At 53.8% G+C, this 18139-nt stretch overlaps 1 protein-coding gene and 1 long non-coding RNA gene across 2 annotated transcripts in view; one reads left to right on the plus strand and one right to left on the minus strand.

The window, feature by feature from the left end:
* The window catches only part of LOC142070314 (uncharacterized), a 334822-nt gene that overhangs the window by 204682 nt on the left and 112001 nt on the right, over positions 1-18139 (minus strand). The window lies entirely within an intron of this gene.
* LOC142070207 (syntaxin-binding protein 2-like) overlaps positions 1-18139 on the plus strand; it is a 43198-nt gene that overhangs the window by 4652 nt on the left and 20407 nt on the right. Inside the window, exons 5-13 of the mRNA XM_075123745.1 lie at positions 258-334; positions 1298-1376; positions 2111-2214; positions 3358-3506; positions 3613-3697; positions 6620-6750; positions 6894-7001; positions 7998-8055; positions 8614-8752. Coding sequence (XP_074979846.1) covers positions 258-334; positions 1298-1376; positions 2111-2214; positions 3358-3506; positions 3613-3697; positions 6620-6750; positions 6894-7001; positions 7998-8055; positions 8614-8752 — 930 coding nt within the window. The remainder of the gene's footprint in view (positions 1-257; positions 335-1297; positions 1377-2110; positions 2215-3357; positions 3507-3612; positions 3698-6619; positions 6751-6893; positions 7002-7997; positions 8056-8613; positions 8753-18139) is intronic.

Raw genomic sequence — 18139 nt, forward strand, 5'->3', positions numbered from 1 at the left:
AGCTGAGCCAGCACTCTAGCGGGGTGCCCCCAGCACAGTACAGAGGGCCATTCCTTCCCTGCTCCATACTGTGGCAGCATCGCAGCCCACGGCCCCACATCGAAGCGGCTGCTGCATTGTCGCCTCTGGAACGCCCCGGCCTGCTGCCAGCGAACATCACTGTGCCCTTGGCTTCCCCTCCCCACATCCTGGTGGAGAGCGGCTGGGGTGGGTGGCTAGGACACATTGACCCGCGCCCAATGTCTGCTCTCTCCTAGTTGTGGAAGATATTAACAAGTGCCGGGAGCCAATCCCCAGCCTGGAGGCCGTCTACCTGCTCAGCCCAGTGGAGGAGGTAGGAGCTCGGGCCTGGGGCAACTGGATGGGGAGCAGGGAAGACCCCGGGACAGCTCCTAGTGCTGCCTGGAGGTGGCGCTGTCCGGGGGGATGCGCAGCACAACGTCAGGATGGGAATGGGGCCAGTCAGGGCTCCCCAAGAGGCTGCTTCCCCAGAGCTGGGCTTCATGTTCTTTGCCACGTGAGGCACAGACTGTCCCCCAGACCTCTCCGCAGTGCAGTCCTGTGGGGGTTGGATGGGCAGATGCAGCAGGTGGAGAGAGGCGACCTCAGCTGAGACTCAAAGCGAAGGAGACTCGCTGAGGCAGAGGCTCAGGGAGCAGGGGCTGTTGGGGAGGAGGCTCCTGCATCTGCAGCAGCGAGGTGAGTGGAGGGAGACCAGGGGCAGGGGGCGCTGGCAGAGCAGGGTGAAGCCCAGAACCCACAGGGGCTGCCCGTGGAGGGAGCGCTGTAGGAGAGGACTGCGAGCTGGGGCTTGGGACAGGGCAGCCAGGTTCTCACCTGTCACAATGACCGGTCGAGGGGTCTGAACAGGTTCCAAACACCCTGCCAGGCTAGCTGGCGTGGCGAAGCTGTAGGTGCCCAGCATGGCGCCCGGGAAGGGAGGGGGCCCTGATGGTAGTTGCCTGGGATTGCTGCTCGGCCGGCTGTTCGCTGGACACTGCTCAGAGCCCACTTAGTTCAGCAGCAAGGCAATGCCAGGCCTCATCTGTGGCCGGGCATGGACACTTCTGTGCCAGCAAGAGATGTGGCTGGGCCCTGAGGATGTCCCGGGCACATGGGCACAAGCCCTGCTCCAGGCAGGAAAGGAGCCCAGAGCCAGGGGGGTGAAAACCAGCCCACCTCCTGATGGCATCATGCTAGGCCCTGAGTCCCCAGGGCCTGGGCATGGGCTGGGCCATTTGAGCAGCAGGGAGGGGCCTCGGCAGGTGCTGACAACCCCCCTCTCTCCGCTTTGCAGTCGGTGCAGGCTTTGATCAATGACTTCCAGGGCACCCCCACCTTCAACTACAAGGCAGCTCACGTCTTCTTCCTCAGCCGTGAGTATTGGGGGTCGGGGGATCCCCCAGCTGGGAGCCTGGACAGCGGCACACTGGAGCCTGTGGGTGGGGGGTCTCTCTCTGCCGGCAGGCCAGTGCGCAGCACCCTGATTATGCTCTGCCCTCCTGCAGGGGGATGCAGCCCCAGCAAGCCAGACTGAATGACCCCACCTATCCCTTCCCCCCCCCTTCTCCCCCACGGGCCTGCCTCCAGCCAGCACGGCTCACAGACACCTGCAGCGTGTGCCCAGAAAGGCGGCCTCTTGCTACCATTCCCAGCATGCATTGCTCCATCAGTCCCAACTCGGTGGGGGGATGGGACACCACCAGAATACCCAGTGTGTCAGGGTCATATCTGCTTCTCCCCATTACAGCGGCAGGGGGAACCCAAGTCCCCTTCCTCCTTGTGCATCATCCTGAGTTGTACACTCCGGTCACTCAGCCCTGCGGGCGGGCTGAGGGCAGGGTGTGAGACAGGGGCTGCATCGGAGAGATTGTGGCTCCCCCTCGCTGCTGATGCTGCAGAAGGCGAGAACCCGGCATGACTCTGGTTCGGGGGGGCTGGACTCATCGTTGATGCTGTGTGGCCCTGCTGGCTTGCCCAGGTTCCCCACAAGCGTGCAGCACTACTGCCCCTGCTGTGCCCGTCCTGGCCCCGTCCGTGGGGGCTGGCGCTGTGCTGGGGGTCCTGAGCCCTGTGCCTGTCACTCCCACCCACTGCCTTTGCCTTGCAGCCTGTCCTGAGCCTCTGTTCAAGGAGCTGAGGAAGTCATGGATCACCAAGGTCATCAAAACCCTCAAGGAGATCAACATGGCCTTCCTGCCCTATGAGAGCCAGGTGAGGGGTGGCCGGGCTTTGGAGGAGCAGGTCCGCGGGGCTGATGGTGACGTACGACACCACACCCTTATTGTTTCATGTGGTTTGGCGGGGGAACCTTTCCCTTCTAGGGCCCCGGGTTTGACGCCAGCACAGGACAGCAGGAACTAGCTGGCTGCTCACACCCTGTGAGAGGTGGAATCGCTGGCTTGCACCTGGTGGGGATGGTAGATGTATGGGGGAGGAGGGCCCTGCCTCCCTGGCTTTACCAGCTCTTACTGATGGTTTATACTAGGCCTGCAAGACAGCCCGATACTCCACACGCCTGCCCTTTACCCAACCACCCCATCCCCTCCTTGTGTCATCAGTGGATTTCCCCCCTCCTGCCCCTGAGGGGCAGGACTGTGGTGTCAGCCCCATTGCATTGATGGGGAAACTGAGGCACAGAGAGACATGAGCCTGGGCTACACACAAAAGCTTTGTTGGTATGGGTTTGTTACAGGGACATGAGAGAAAAAATCCCCCCTGTAACTGATGCAGCTGTGGTGGCAGAGCCCCTGGGTAGATGCCGTTACGCTGGCAAAGCAGTCCTTTCGCCACTCTAGCTGATTTCATCTGGGGTACCGGTGCCAGCTGTGCCAAGAGAAGCTTTGGCTGGTATAAGCTGAGTGTCCGTCAGGAGGCTTTGCTGGCTCACCCGTCCCGTTGCGCCAGCAAACCCTTCATGGGCCGATTCTGTTTATTGGTGTCCAAGCACGTTTGTCCCAATGGCTCGTTCTGTTTGGCCAGTGAAATAAGCGACAGCGGCAGACACGCCTTGATGCTGGGTTTGCCCGTGGCTATGCTGGGGCTTTCGCCAGACTAGAAGCGTCGCCAAGCCCCCTCCCCCAACATTGAGGGCACCTGGGGGTCTGCAGCCAAGTAAGGACCTGAAGCTGGGGCATCTTCATCCCAGGCTGGTGCATGAATCTCTGGCTCGCTATCCCTCTACCACAACAGGAGTGGCACTGGCAAAGGGATCTCTCCCTCACTAGGGGCTCGCTACAGCTCCACCAGGCTGGCCTGATCCAACAGCGCATCTTAGGGGCGCGGTATGGGACACAGCTGGCCTGGCTGCAAGCAGTTGGCACCGGGGGCTGATCTCTGCTCTCCCCCGTCCCCAAGGTGTACTCCCTGGACAAGCCAAAGACCTTCCACAACTGGTTCAGCCCCTACCGCTTTTTCGAAAAGAACAAGCAGCTGGAGATGCTGGCAGAGCAGATTGCCACATTGTGTGAAACCCTGGAGGAGTATCCAGCCATCCGCTACAGGAAGTGAGTGTGCCCAAAGGGCGAGGGTACCTGGTTACCTCCTACAGGAAGTGCGTGTGCCCCTCGGGGAGGAGCTGTTTCTGACCCACAGGGTTTGTCTTTGCTGCAGGGACCATGAAGATAACTTCCACTTGGCGCACGCTGTGCTGGCCAAACTCAAGGCGTTCAAGGCATACGAGCCCAGCATGGGAGAGGTGAGCGAGCTGTGTCGGCCACACCCTTGCCATGGGACAGAGCCACGGGGGAGCACATGAGAAGTAGAAGGAAGGAGGAGTGATTTAGAACCTGCTCGGAGATCCTGGCGGGGGGAGGGGTGGGGTCTAGACACCCTTGGAGATCCTGAGGGGTTGGCAGAACAATAGCATTCCCTGTGTGGCTGGACTAATGGCCCCAGCCCTTCTCTAACACTGGCTGTGGGCAGATCTCAAAGTGCTCTACAAAGGCTAGTGTCCTTATCCCCTCTGTATAGATGGGGAAACCGAGGCACCAACTGGGGAAGTGTGTGCCCAGCACAATCTCTCTGTTTATAAACAGGGCAGTTCGGTCAGAGAACTAAGCTTCGCACACAGAGCCTCTTCCACACCTGGACACTCCTGTCTGTGTGTGCTCCTACACCCATCACCATGGTATTAGAATCTCACTAATGAATTCAGCCTCCCAGGGGAGGCAGGGTGGCCTGTGTTACAGATGGGAAACTGAGGCATACAGGGAGTCTGCCAGAGCAGGAATAGAACCCAGCTCTCCCGAGCCTTAGCCACAAGTCAGCCCTGGCCTGTGGGCTTCCCCTAGCTCCTGCCATCCCCGTCCCACCCCCAGCAGAGGGGAGCTGCAAACCCACCCTGCCCTGGATTCTCACACGGGAAACCCAGTAGCTCCTACCCCCCTAGGAGAAGCAAAGTGATGTAAAATCCAAGGCCTGCCCAGATCTCTCCCTCCTGTTGCCTCTGCTCTTGCTTCCAGCCTTTGCTGAGCTTCTGGGAGACTGTGCACCTGTGACCAACTGGGAATGTTTGTAATATCTTTTATGAATCTGATGCGTGCCTCAGTTTCCCTATATATTTCCTGGCTTCTCTGGCAGGGGGTGAAGGGGAAGGATTCTCGGGGAAGGTAAGAGTCATGCCGGGGGTGGGGGGTGTCACCTCCCTGTCTTGGTGAAATGAAGAGAATCCAACACAGATCAGCCTGGGGGCCAGAAAGACCGTGCCGGCTCCAATGGCTCCTGGCTGGATGCTTCCAGCAGGGAATTGGAGCAGGGCCCCCAGCTCGAGAACACAGAGTTGGGAAGGTTTGAGCTGGGGGATGAGTGCGGGAAGCTGGGAGCTCTCGCCTGAGAACTGACCAAGGTCAGGCTGAGGCCTGGTCTACACGAGGCAATTGGGTCGGTGCCACTGCATTGCTTGGGGGTATGGGAAAGGCGGAGTCACTGAAGCGGAGCAGCTGAAGTGGTTTACATGTAGACAGGCCCTGAGTGAGAGACCCGGAGCTGAAAACAGGTTTCTCTGCAGCTCGGCCAGGCTCTGGGCTGACCAGAACGGCCTCTTGCTTTAACCTTCAGTGGGCTGGGCTGCCCAGGCTGGGGTCCAGGTGCCTAAGAAACCCGACTGTTCTGGTCTCCAAAGCCACCCAGCCCGCAGTCCCGGCACCCTGGGGCCTTGTCTGCACTAGTCCCTCTTGCCTTGATGTTTCCCAGCTGCCAGCCCTGAGGGGTAGCTGGGACAGGCAGTGCTGTGGCACCCACCAGTGCACTAACCACCCCTCTGCTCTGGGCAGGGTGGGGTGACCCGGTGGTTACGCCAGCCCCCATCTGCACTCGGGGATCCCTCCAGCAGAGCCGAACTGGCAAAGGGTGTGAGCAGAGTCCCGTGGGGGGTGGGGGCGGGGGCTGAGCATAGCAACCCATCCAGGCTGGGTAGGGCTAGAGGGGAATGATGGTGCCAGCTCTGGGTTCATGTCCCTGCTCTGCCACAGACTCCCTGTGTGACCTTGGGTGAGTCACCCAGCCCCTCTGGGCCTCCATCCCCCTCTGCAATGGGGTGACAGCCCTGCCCAGCCCCACGTGCATGGGGGGGCAGGATGCAGCAATGATAGTGTTACAGTGGTGGGGGCCAGATACTCCTCCAAGAGAGGCGCTCCCTCGTCAGCCTCAACCCATTTACCCAGAGGCTGTGGAGACCTGCCAGGCGGATGGGTGGTGGCCGGTCGGACGTTCTGCTCCCAAGTGTGGCTGAAAATCGGGCCACGTACTGAGGTGGGACAGTTGGGATAGCATCAGGGGCTGTACGTCCCCACCCCACCCGCCCTGACTGTCTGTGCTACCCAGCAAAGAGCAGACGCAGCCCCCCCCTTGCCGAGGTGCTCCTGGGTGGGCTTGGGTTCCACTGGGGCTGCTGGAGCCGGTTTCAGAGCCCTCTGCCATGAGAGCGCAGGGCTGGTCTCCTATCGCCACCTGCTGCGCAAAGAGGGCAGTGCATGCTGATCAGGCAGGAAGCGGGGGCTGGGCCAGCGCCCCCATGATGTGGGTCTGAGATGCTGACCATTGGAGTGGTCTCTGTCCCACTGGATGCTGGGGGGCCACACAGGCTGGGACTGGGGAGCTAGAGCTTCATATGGGGTCCCAGCTCAGATGCAAGGTGGGGCATAGGGATAATGTCCTGTCGTCCCCCTCTGGGACCTTGTATCAAAGAGTCTCTGGGCCTGGTGTTGGTTCATGATAGACTAGCCAGGCCCTTCTGGTGTAGTTCCCCCCGTCCCCACACAGCATATGGAGCAGGGGGCAGTCAGGGAGCTGCCTTGTAAGGGGCATGCTCCCGTTGGTGGAGAGGCACGAGCAGAGAGCATGCTTGGGGGAGGGGGGCATTGCTATTTGCATGAGGGGCAGGAAGCCCGTCCCTGCAGGGGGCGTTGCAGTGCAGCTGGTCAGGGCAGGACCCCAGGGCACATCCCAGCTAGCTTGGGGGGTGTCTCTTGGCTTCCCCCTGGGGTTGGGGGCTGGGCCACAGAGAGGGTGGGTAGTGAAGTTTCAGGCCACCAGGGCCCATCGGATTGTGCCGTGTAAGCCAGGCCAGGAACCCTCTGCCAGAGCAGGAGGTGACGGGTTTCTCTCTCCTTTGCCCCAGGGCCCCGACAAAGCCCGTTCTCAGCTGCTGATCGTGGACCGGAGCTTCGACCTGGTGTCCCCACTGCTGCACGAGCTCACCTACCAGGCCATGGCCTACGACCTGCTCAGCATCGAGAAAGACACCTACAAGTAGGGCCTGGCTGCCAGCAGGGGGCGCCCCGCACCCCTCCTCAGGCGGGCTGGGGGGGATGTGGCCCAGGCACCTGCACTGCTCCGCAGCCCCCACGCTCGGGAGAGGGGTGCCGCAGCCTGACCCCATCTCCCCCCTGCAGGTACGAGACGATGGGCATCAGCGACTCGCAGGAGAAAGAGGCGCTGCTGGACGAAGACGACGAACTCTGGGTGCAGCTACGCCACATGCACATCGCTGACGTCTCCAAGTGAGCGCGCTCAGCCCTGCCCCCTGACGCACCCCTCCATGCCCCACCCATCCACTGGACATACCCCCCCGTGCCCCACCCAGGGCCAGGACCCATCCCCCCCCCGGACACACCACTCCGTGCCCCACCCAATGCCAGGACACCCCTGGACACACCCCTCTGTGCCCTGCCTAGTGCCGGGTCTTGCTACTCCCCCCCACCTTCGGCACACCTCTCCCCTCCCCACCCAATGCTGGGACCCCCTACCCCCACTTTGGCACAGCCCTCCCCTCCCCGCCCGCTGCCAGGACTCCCCCCTTGGACACACCTCTCCCACCCAGTGCCAGGACAGCCCACCCCGTTGACACACCCCTCCCCCTCTTTTCCAGTGCCGGGACTTCCCCCATCCTCCCCTTCAGACACACCCCTCCCCTTTCCTTCCCACCCAGTGCTGGAACCCCACTACCCCTTGGATACACTCCTCTCCCACCCAGTGCAGGGACACCCACCCCCCGCAACACACCCCTCTCCTGCGCAGTGCCAGGGCCCCCCTCCCCCTCCCACCCAGTGCTGGAGCTTGTCCCTCAGACATACTCCTCTCTGAGTGCTGAGACCCCGTGGACCCAGCCCCTCTCCCCAAAGGACCCCTGAGCGCTCCCTTCCAGAGCCACTGTCCACATCTCCTCTTGGGGATCCCCCTGGACACTGTCTTCCCCCGATTCCAGGGTCTCCCCATGCACCTTACAGCTCCCTTGAGTGAGTCCCTCACCGACCTCCTGCTGGGCCTGCCGCTGCCCCCAGGCCCCCCCAGCAGGGCGCCAGGAGCCCCCAGAGGTGCACTGAACTCTGCCTTGGGGTAACTTAGGAAGAGGGCCTCCCCCAGCCTGTCTGAGGCTCTTGAGGCAAAGAACCCTGGTGCCTGTGGGGCGGGGGCTCCATCCCCTGTAGCATAGGACAGGGTACCCCCTACCTCCAAGGCAGTGCCTGGCTCCGTCCTGACCCCTCTCCCTGCTGCAGGAAGGTGACGGAGCTGCTGCGCACCTTCTATGAGAGCAAGAGGCTGACCACGGACAAGGTGCAGCAGGGGTTGGGGGGAGCGATTGGGGAGTTCAGGCCGGAGGGACAGGGGGACCCATCCCACTGCCACTGATGGGGAGGGGAGGCTTCCCTGCTGCCCCAGGAGGGGTTGGCGGGGGTGGGGGGGGTGTCCCATTGCTCCCAGGGTTTGCCTGTAAAGGGCTTAGAGGTGTATGTGGAGTCCCCTGCCCCCCAGCCAGAGCTCTGGAGCTCCCCACAGTGGGGGAGGGCAGAGGCCCATGGGGCGGGGTCAGACAGCAGGATCGGGACCGTGCAGGGAGAGCTGCAGGGAGCCAACGCTGGCATCTCCCTGGCCCGCTGCTGCTTTACACCTTGAGGGGCGCTCGGGTTGCGGGGCTCCCGTCTCGTTCCAGCTGGCCTGGAAAGGGCAGGTCTAACCTAAGCCGCAGCCACGCATGGCCTGAGTGACCCGCCCTGGGGTAGGCGAGCTGTGGGTCAGGGGGCCGTCACATCTCCCATCCTGCTGCGTGGGCGGGAGGAAGCAGAGTGGCCTGACCTGGGCCTTGTGTGTGCGCCCCCTTCCCCCTGCCCCCAGGACCTGGCTATGGGGACGGACGTGGACGGGAAGAAGATCAAGGACCCCATGAAGATCATCTTGCCTGTCCTGCTGGACCCCAGCGTGCAGGCCTACGACAAGATCCGCATCATCCTGATCTACATCTTCCTGAAGAATGGTAATGCCACAGGCCTGCAGGGGGAGCACTGCGGGGCCTGCTGCTGCAGGGGGGTGCTCCTGGAGGTGGGGCCCAGGCCTGTGGGGCTGGTGGGGAATAGCACTGCTCAGACTGGCAAGCCCTCCTGCTATGCAGGGCGCCCCCCGGCCAGCCGCTTCCCAGGGTCTGTGTCCAGCCCGGCTTTACAGCCCTGTCTTCCCTCTGCCCACCTCTCGGTGCCTGCAAGCCTGCCAGTGCGCCACGCCCATGCTCCGATCTGGGGTCAGATCTGGGGTCAGATCTGGTGGCCTTTGCTCCCTGCTACTGCCTTCCGAGCAGTGTCCACCCTCCATGCTCCCCCAAGCCCATTCTCTGCAGGGAGGGAGGGAGGATGGAGACACACACCCAGAGCAGCCCCCCAGCCCGTTCTCTGCAGGGAGGGGGGATGGAGAGACACACACCTGGAGCAGTCCCCCGGCCCATTCTCTGCAGGGAGGGGGGACTTCCCTCCCTTCCTGCAGGCTGTTCAGATACCATGTTGTGTCTCTGAGCCTCCTGCAACCAGTCCCCTGCCCACCCCTTGTGTCATCCCTGCAGCAGCTCCCTGCTTCTTGCTGCATCCAGCCCCTTCCCCAAACTCACCATGGCCTGGGGAACCTCCCTGACCCTGACACTTGGCACAGTCCCTCTTCCCCCATCGGTTCCTATCTCATGCTGGCTCGGTGGGGCAGGGCCCTGCTCCGGGGCCCTTCCTGTAGCCCTGCTCAGGCACTGCCCCTGTGCCCATTGCTCAGGCCAGGGTGCCCTCATGGGGCTCCTCTGGCTGCCTGGCTGCCCAGTTTCCTGGCCAGGGGGTGCTGTGGAGTTGCCAGGCCTCCCCGTCTGCACTAAGCAGCAGTAAATGGTTTGGGGGGGCAGGGGTGGGGCACGTTGCCCTCCCTCCAGCTCAAGGCCTCACAGCCTTTAAGAGCCAGGCCTCGGCTCTGACTCTGCACCTGACTGGCCGCAGAAGGGGGAGCCCAGATCAGGGGGATGGGGGCTCCCATTGCACTGCCAGGGGGAACTAGAGAGACCCCTGACCCCAGCGCCCGAGAGAACCTGTTGAGGGAGGAGCAGCAAGAACCTAAATTCGATCATTAACTGTGTGGGGTCCAGTGGGTTAGAGCAGATGGTGCTGGGAGCTAGGACTCCTGGGTTCTATCCTCAGCTCTGGGAGGGCAGTGGGGTCTAGTGGGTTAGAGGGGGGCTAAGAGCCAGGACTCCTGGGTTTACCCCCAGCTCTGAGAGGGGTGGGAAGAGCAGGATCTCAGGATTTGATCGGGGAACTAGGACTCCTGGGGCCACGGACTCGTGTGCCTGGGCTGTGGGTGCGTCCCGGGGTGCTAGCACTGACCTGTCTCTCCCCGTGAAGGTGTGGACAAGGAGAACTACTGGTGCTTATTACAAGTGAATTAACAGATTTCTTTGTATAAACACAACTGATTTCTCTCTCTTTCAGGAACTGGAGTTAGTGCTTGCTTTCAATTCAGTTGGCTTTTGCTGCAGTTATTTAAGAGCCCTTTTTATTATTTCAAGAGGCCCTTTGATTTCCTTAATTTCTATTTCAGCAGCTGGCTTCCTTTAGTCTGTGGCTCTGGCTTTGATAGCTTGATATTATTTCTGGATGTCTTTGCCTTTCCTCTGATGAAGAAAGTCTATGGCAAGATCTCACAGTCTCTTTGGAGAAATAGGCAAAAATGCCCATGGAAGGCTGTTCAGAGGGACAAAAGCCATTTCAGTGACATGCCAGTGATTTTGTTCAGAGGCTGGTTAATGCACATGTCCTCCAGCTGCGAATCAGAAACAAAAGGGAAGATTTTGTGGAGGTATAGGTTTTTTATTGAATGATTTTTCGCTCAGTTGATTTGTAGAACCCTGATTACACATCTCTATTTTTTCAGAATCCAGGTCTTAGCAACAGCTCATCGTGGCACCATGCTATGTCAGAGCTGCTGCTGACTTGAAAGGCTTTTCAATGCATTTTATTATGTGCTTAACATGAACAGACACGTTTCCTCTCCCATCTGCAAGAAAGAGGCCGCTACTTCAAAACCTTTCTTGGCTAATACACCGGAGCAGCCCGGTGGACTAGATGTTCTGAACTAGTGTAACTCACCGAGGAGCAAGAATCATCACCACAGGGGTATAACAGTCTCACCAGGCTGCAGTATCTCCATTTATTTTTAGACTTCTGCACCACAGCTGGAGATGACTACTCCAGGAACAGTAGTTCTGCCTGTGGAAAGAGAGCTGTGTTCGCAACTTATCCTCAGAAAGGTATTAATAATGAAAAATAGAGCAATGTATAAAATAGATTATTTAAGAATAGTTTTAAAGATGGCCTGTGTAGCAATAGTTAACATGCAGTGGAGTAAAAACTATGACAAATTCCACTAATCAGATGTTAGGTATTCAGGTTGTCACACAAGCCATCTCTAAGTTACTACTTGTAAAGGTGACCTAAACAAAAGGAAAACAAAGTGTAGACACACCCTTTTTATTTCTTTCTACTGCATTGAGTAGCTCGATATACTTTATATTTATTTATTTATTTACAGGTTTTATTCTACAGACTTTTTACATTTTAAATATTAGATTGTCACTTGCATGTGCTGGAAGACAGGCAAACTAGTGGGACATACTGAAGGACTAAAACTTGAGCAAGTATGATTGCTTTTGTAACTAAATATTTAACTCTAACATCTGAAAAACATTTGGGAGAAAAGCTTTCTCTGTGTAATAAAGAGCTGAGGAACCTATCACTTATCTAGTTCTCCAAAGAATTCTTAAATAAAAACAGGAAAGACATAACTGAGATTGGTGGGGGGGGGGGAGCCACAAACAGAATTGTATTTTATGTGGGAAAGAAATTCAGGGTTTTTTTATATATCACAAAGAAGAAAAATAGGGTGCAAACATTATCGTTTTTTCCTTTGTGGTTCTCATTTAAAATTTACCTTGGTTTGAAAGGGAGTAGCCAGATTTGTATTCATACAATTTTAAAGCATGTTTCTAGGATATTATGAGACCAAATTTGAATTCTACCACAATAAGTACTCTGAAACTCAGCTTTGACTAACACAGTACCCAAATGGGGTAGTTTCAGTGTGCTAATCTGGATTAAAGTATTTCCTTTTAAATTGCAGTAAAACAATACTGAAAAACATACTTTAGCATTATTGTGATGTGAAAAAACATATACTCCCAAGTCTGCAGTCTATACATACTAGGACAGATTCTCCCCTATATTTTACCAGTTTTTTGATGGTGTAAGGCCATTGATTTCAGTAGAATTATACTAGCACAAAAGTGGTGTAACAGATTGGAAAATTAGAGCTACTGACTTCAACATTTCTGGATGGTGAGAAATGAAGATTTAGTATCCTGGAGCTGCCAAAACTCACTTGGGTATAGTGGTCAAAGAGTAAAACAACAAACATAGCAGAGAAGAGACTTTAAAATTTTGTTTCTTCCTCTGATAACATATGTGCACTGTTACTAAAATAATCTTAAATGCCATTAGAAAATTAGGCTTTCATTCACCGATGAATGTATCTGTGAACACAGACTGCAAGGAACAATCTTCCAGGATTTGTAATGCAATATTAAAGAAAATGTAAAACACTTAATATATTCCCAAATGCACATGAATCTAGTTAAAGATGGGTAATTTATTTGTTTGCTTTAAAAAAAAAACAACCCAAACCTTCAGCCACTGATAATTTGAAAAGGAAGTTTGCCTGGGGGTTGGGGGGAAGGTGGGGCGGGGGGGGGAGGGGAGAATATGAAACAATACCTCCTCCCACCCCACTGTCCTGCTGGTAACAGCTTATCTAAAGTGATCAACAGGTGGCCCATTTCCAGCACAAATCCAGGTTTGTGCTGATTTGTGCTGGAAATGGCCCACCTGTCGATCACCTCAGACAAGCCGCCACCAGCAGGACAGTGGGGCGGGAGGAGGTACTGTTCCACACTCTCTGTGCATACACAAAGTCCGCTGCAGTCTCCACGGCACGCATCCGATGAAGTGAGCTGCAGCCCACGAAAGCCCAGGCTCAAATAAACCGGCTAGTCTCCAAGGTGCCACAAGTACTCCCCTTCCCTCTGCGAATACAGACTAATACGGCTGTTCCTCTGAAACCAGTGAAAATGCAGATGACCTGGCTGGCAGGGGGAGGAGCGGCTAGGCTCAGGCTACCTGCCTGCCTGTAACCAGACCCCTGGGGCTGGGTGGGACAGAGAGATGCTCCCCACCCCCCTGCACACCGGAGAGGGGGGCTTAGGGGGCTCAGGCTCTGATGCAGTGAGGAAAGCAGCGAGCTCGCTGCCTACCCGCACTGGGACAGCAAGGGCAGCGCTGAGCACAGTGGGAGCTGAGACCCCCAGCTGAGTGGGGGGAGACACAGGCAGGGCAGGGGATCTGTGGGGAGTGGCAAGGTGCTTGGTAAGAAAAGTCTGGATGAGCCTAAAGAAAAGGAGTACCTGTGGCACCCCAGAGACCAACCAATCCACCTGAGCATGAGCCCTCGTGAGCCACAGCCCACCCCATCAGATGCACACCGTGGAAACTGCAGCAGACCCCACATACACACAGAGAACATGAAACAACACCTCCCCCCACCCCACCGTCCCGCTGGCAACAGCCTATCCAAAGTGATCACCAGGTGGGCCATTTCCAGCACAAATCCAGGTTTTCTCACCCTCCACCCCCCCACACAAATTCACTCTCCTGCTGGTGCTAGCCCATCCAAAGTGACAACTCTTTATATAATCAAGTCGGGCTATTTCCTGCATAAATCCAGGTTTTCTCACATCCCCCCCACCCCCATACACACACAAACTCACTCTCCTGCTGGTAATAGCTCATCCAAACTGACCACTCTCCAAGTTTAAATCCAAGTTAAACCAGAACATCTGGGGGGGGGGGGTAGGAAAAAACAAGAGGAAACAGGCTACCTTGCATAATGACTTAGCCACTCCCAGTCTCTATTTAAGCCTAAATTAATAGTATCCAATTTGCAAATGAATTCCAATTCAGCAGTTTCTCGCTGGAGTCTGGATTTGAAGTTTTTTTGTTTTAAGATAGCGACCTTCATGTCTGTGATTGCGTGACCAGAGAGATTGAAGTGTTCTCCGACTGGTTTATGAATGTTATAATTCTTGACATCTGATTTGTGTCCATTTATTCTTTTACGTAGAGACTGTCCAGTTTGACCAATGTACATGGCAGAGGGGCATTGCTGGCACATGATGGCATATATCACATTGGTGGATGTGCAGGTGAACGAGCCTCTGATAGTGTGGCTGATGTTATTAGGCCCTGTGATGGTGTCCCCTGAATAGATATGTGGGCACAATTGGCAACGGGCTTTGTTGCAAGGATAAGTTCCTGGGTTAGTGGTTCTGTTGTGTGGTATGTGGTTGTTGGTGAGTATTTGCTTCAGGTTGCGGGGCTGTCTGTAGGCAAGGACTGGCCTGTCTCCCAAGACTTGTGAGAGTGTTGGGTCATCCTTTAGGATAGGTTGTAGATCCTTAATAATGCGTTGGAGGGGTTTTAGTTGGGGGCTGAAGGTGACGGCTAGTGGCGTTCTGTTATTTTCTTTGTTAGGCCTGTCCTGTAGTAGGTAACTTCTGGGAACTCTTCTGGCTCTATCAATCTGTTTCTTTACTTCTGCAGGTGGGTATTGTAGTTGTAAGAAAGCTTGACAGAGATCTTGTAGGTGTTTGTCTCTGTCTGAGGGGTTGGAGCAAATGCGGTTGTATCGCAGAGCTTGGCTGTAGACGATGGATCGTGTGGTGTGGTCAGGGTGAAAGCTGGAGGCATGCAGGTAGGAATAGCGGTCAGTAGGTTTCCGGTATAGGGTGGTGTTTATGTGGCCATTGTTTATTAGCACTGTAGTGTCCAGGAAGTGGATCTCTTGTGTGGACTGGACCAGGCTGAGGTTGGTGGTGGGATGGAAATTGTTGAAATCATGGTGGAATTCCTCAAGGGCTTCTTTTCCATGGGTCCAGATGATGAAGATGTCATCAATATAGCGCAAGTAGAGTAGGGGCTTTAGGGGACGAGAGCTGAGGAAGCGTTGTTCTAAATTGGCTTTCGTGGGCTGCAGCTCACTTCATCGGATGCGTGCCGTGGAGACTGCAGCGGACTTTGTGTATGCACAGAGAGCGTGGAACAGTGCCTCCTCCCGCCCCACTGTCCTGCTGGTGGCGGCTTGTCTGAGGTGATCGACAGGTGGGCCATTTCCAGCACAAATCAGCACAAACCTGGATTTGTGCTGGAAATGGCCCACCTGTTGATCACTTTAGATAAGCTTCAGAGTAACAGCCGTGTTAGTCTGTATTCGCAAAAAGAAAAGGAGTACTTGTAGCACCTTAGAGACTAACCAATTTATTTGAGCATGAGCTTTCGTGAGCTACAGCTCACTTTATCAGATGTATACCGTGGAAACTGCAGCAGACTTTATATACACACAGAGATCATGAAACAATACCTCCTCCCACCCCACTGTCCTGCTGGTAATAGCTTATCTAAAGTGATCAACAGGTGGGCCATTTCCAGCACAAATCCAGGTTTTCTCACCCTCCACCCCCCCACACAAATTCACTCTCCTGCTGGTGCTAGCCCATCCAAAGTGACAACTCTTTACATAATCAAGTCGGGCTATTTCCTGCATAAATCCAGGTTTTCTCACATCCCCCCCACCCCCATACACACACAAACTCACTCTCCTGCTGGTAATAGCTCATCTAAACTGACCACTCTCCAAGTTTAAATCCAAGTTAAACCAGAACATCTGGGGGGGGGGGGGGGGGATAGAAAAAACAAGAGGAAACAGGCTACCTTGCAAGGGGTATGTGAGAACATCTGGGGGGGGGTGTGTGTGAGAAAACCTGGATTTATGCAGGAAATAGCCCGACTTCATTATGTAAAGAGTTGTCACTTTGGATGGGTTAGCACCAGCAGGAGAGTGAATTTGTGTGGGGGGGTGGAGGGTGAGAAAACCTGGATTTGTGCTGGAAATGGCCCACCTGATGATCACTTTAGATAAGCTGTTACCAGCAGGACAGTGGGGTGGGAGGAGGTATTGTTTCATATTCTCTGTGTATATATAAAGTCTGCTGCAGTTTCCACGGTATGCATCTGATGAAGTGAGCTGTAGCTCACGAAAGCTCATGCTGAAATAAATTGGTTAATCTCTAAGGTGCCACAAGTACTCCTTTTCTTTTTGCGAATACAGACGAACACGGCTGTTACTCTGAAACCTGAGAAAAGAGAGAGTCTGTTAAAGCAAATGCATATGTTTATCTCAAGAGAAATATACATATAATTACTGCTAAAGGTGGAAAATATTTTTTGTTTTCATGCATTTGGAATAACTTAAAAGAGTCCACAGCTGACTCTGACTTGTACTCTGTACTGAACCAAAATCATGATAAAAGATATTTCCCTTTTCAGTATGGCGTATTCTCTCTCTGATCAAAAATGTTTCCAGCTCTTTTTTATTTAGGTTCTTATACCATGCCCATCACCATGTTTGAGTATTTTTCAGATTTAAAAATCATACAACTTACCATCAGTAAAGTTTCCTCTTCAAACTCCCCCCCCCACCCCCAGGGTGAATAAGTTGTGTTAGATTTTTATGAGTGTCCCAGAAATGCTAATAGATTTGGAGTTTCTGTGTGGGGAGGCAAGGTCAAAGACAGTGGGATTTGCATTTGGACCTGAGGGTGGTGAGGTTGGTGATTATTTTTAGTTGCTACAGGAGTGAATTCCAAAACCTCCGTCAGCTATACACAGGAGCTTCACCCTTGAAGGTAGATAGAATTTGTATGTGCACAAAAGGCAAATGAGAAAAATAATTATTCACAATACAGAGATATCTAGAAAATAAATCATGTCAAAAGAGCAAGCTACTGAGATGCTCAAGTGAAACAAGACACAATGGATCAAATGTCAGCCCTAGTGAGGAGAATTTGGCCCTCTTCTAGTGTTCACTAGCTTATGTGTATTTGGGATATGGTATAAAATAGGGTTATTCTGCATTCCTCCTAACACAGAATGAATGAGGAATAGTGTGGAGAACCTATTGAGAAAAGCCTTTAGTATAGATGACTTGAGTTTTGAAATGTGTTCATTTCTTAGAATCTAGGAAAGTTTTGAATACTGTGTGTGTGAGGCACCTCTGCCAGTTACACAACTATGGATCAAAGACTCGCTGTGCAAAGCAGGGAAATGTTTCTGTCTACTCTTTATAGTGTATCCTGTCTGTAACCCTGTGCTCTGGGCAGGGGGTTGGACTAGATGACCTCCAGAGGTCCCTTCCAACTCTGATATTCTGTGATTCTATGATAATTCCTCATCCCTTCCCCTAGAGATCTTGCTGTCTTTTCCTTTTTCATTATCCATGGGTCTTGGGTTGACAAAGCGTATATTTCACTCAAGTATGCGTGCAACTATACTGTTGACATAACATTATATAATTACTGTAGAGTTGGTGGTTGACTATATTGTTGAAGTGGCAGGTGGAAAGAGGGAGTTCGGAATTTTAATAGAAGAAGCAAGACTCTACCGAGCATATAATTTCCTTTCCTTTCCTAACCAAGTTATGATCTGGATTCTCTCTTGCTTAGCTATGGCAGTTTATTTTTATTTTCATGGCCTACTGATTTACCTCGATAGGTAGAGTTTGAATCGTTATAAGAAAGGATAGGCACATATGCTCTGGGATTTTCGAACAAAGAAACAAAGGAACATTACAGTTTTTTAAAATCTGTCTTAGAACATCTCTTCTCTTCCTTTCTCACTTATCATTCCAGATGTTTGCTAACAAAGGATTACTCTGAGTTCAATTATTTGCAAGATACAAACATAAGTGTTAACATTCTGTAATGGATGATTCATGTAAAATTATCTCACTAGACATTAGACTATGACCATCCCTGTAAAATGAGAGTTCTTATCTAAAAAGAAACTAAAGGATGATTTTCCCCTCTTTCAAGAATCTCCTTTCATCAAACACTGAGCATGAAAATTTGAAGTGTGGAGGGGTATTTCTACTCTTCATAGTATGTTAAGAGCCAGGGTGGTGAGAAGTTTTTGTGTGTGCATAAATATGTTCCATTCATCTGACTGCAACAATACTATGAGAGGAGGGTAGGATTGCACTGGTTGTTGGAGAAAGTGGGAATAAAATGTATACGCTATCTCTAGTCTGATTATGTTTAATTACATATTCAAGATTTGCATACACGTGGAACATTGGGAATAGGGAGTGGTAGGACTCATTGTCGCTACTAGAGTTATAGAGTTTAAGGTCAAAAGGGACCACCAGATCATCTAGTCTGACCTCCTGTATATCACAGACC

The sequence above is a fragment of the Caretta caretta genome, chromosome 28 (genome assembly GCF_965140235.1).
Source record: "Caretta caretta isolate rCarCar2 chromosome 28, rCarCar1.hap1, whole genome shotgun sequence".
Lineage (NCBI taxonomy): Eukaryota > Metazoa > Chordata > Testudines > Cheloniidae > Caretta > Caretta caretta.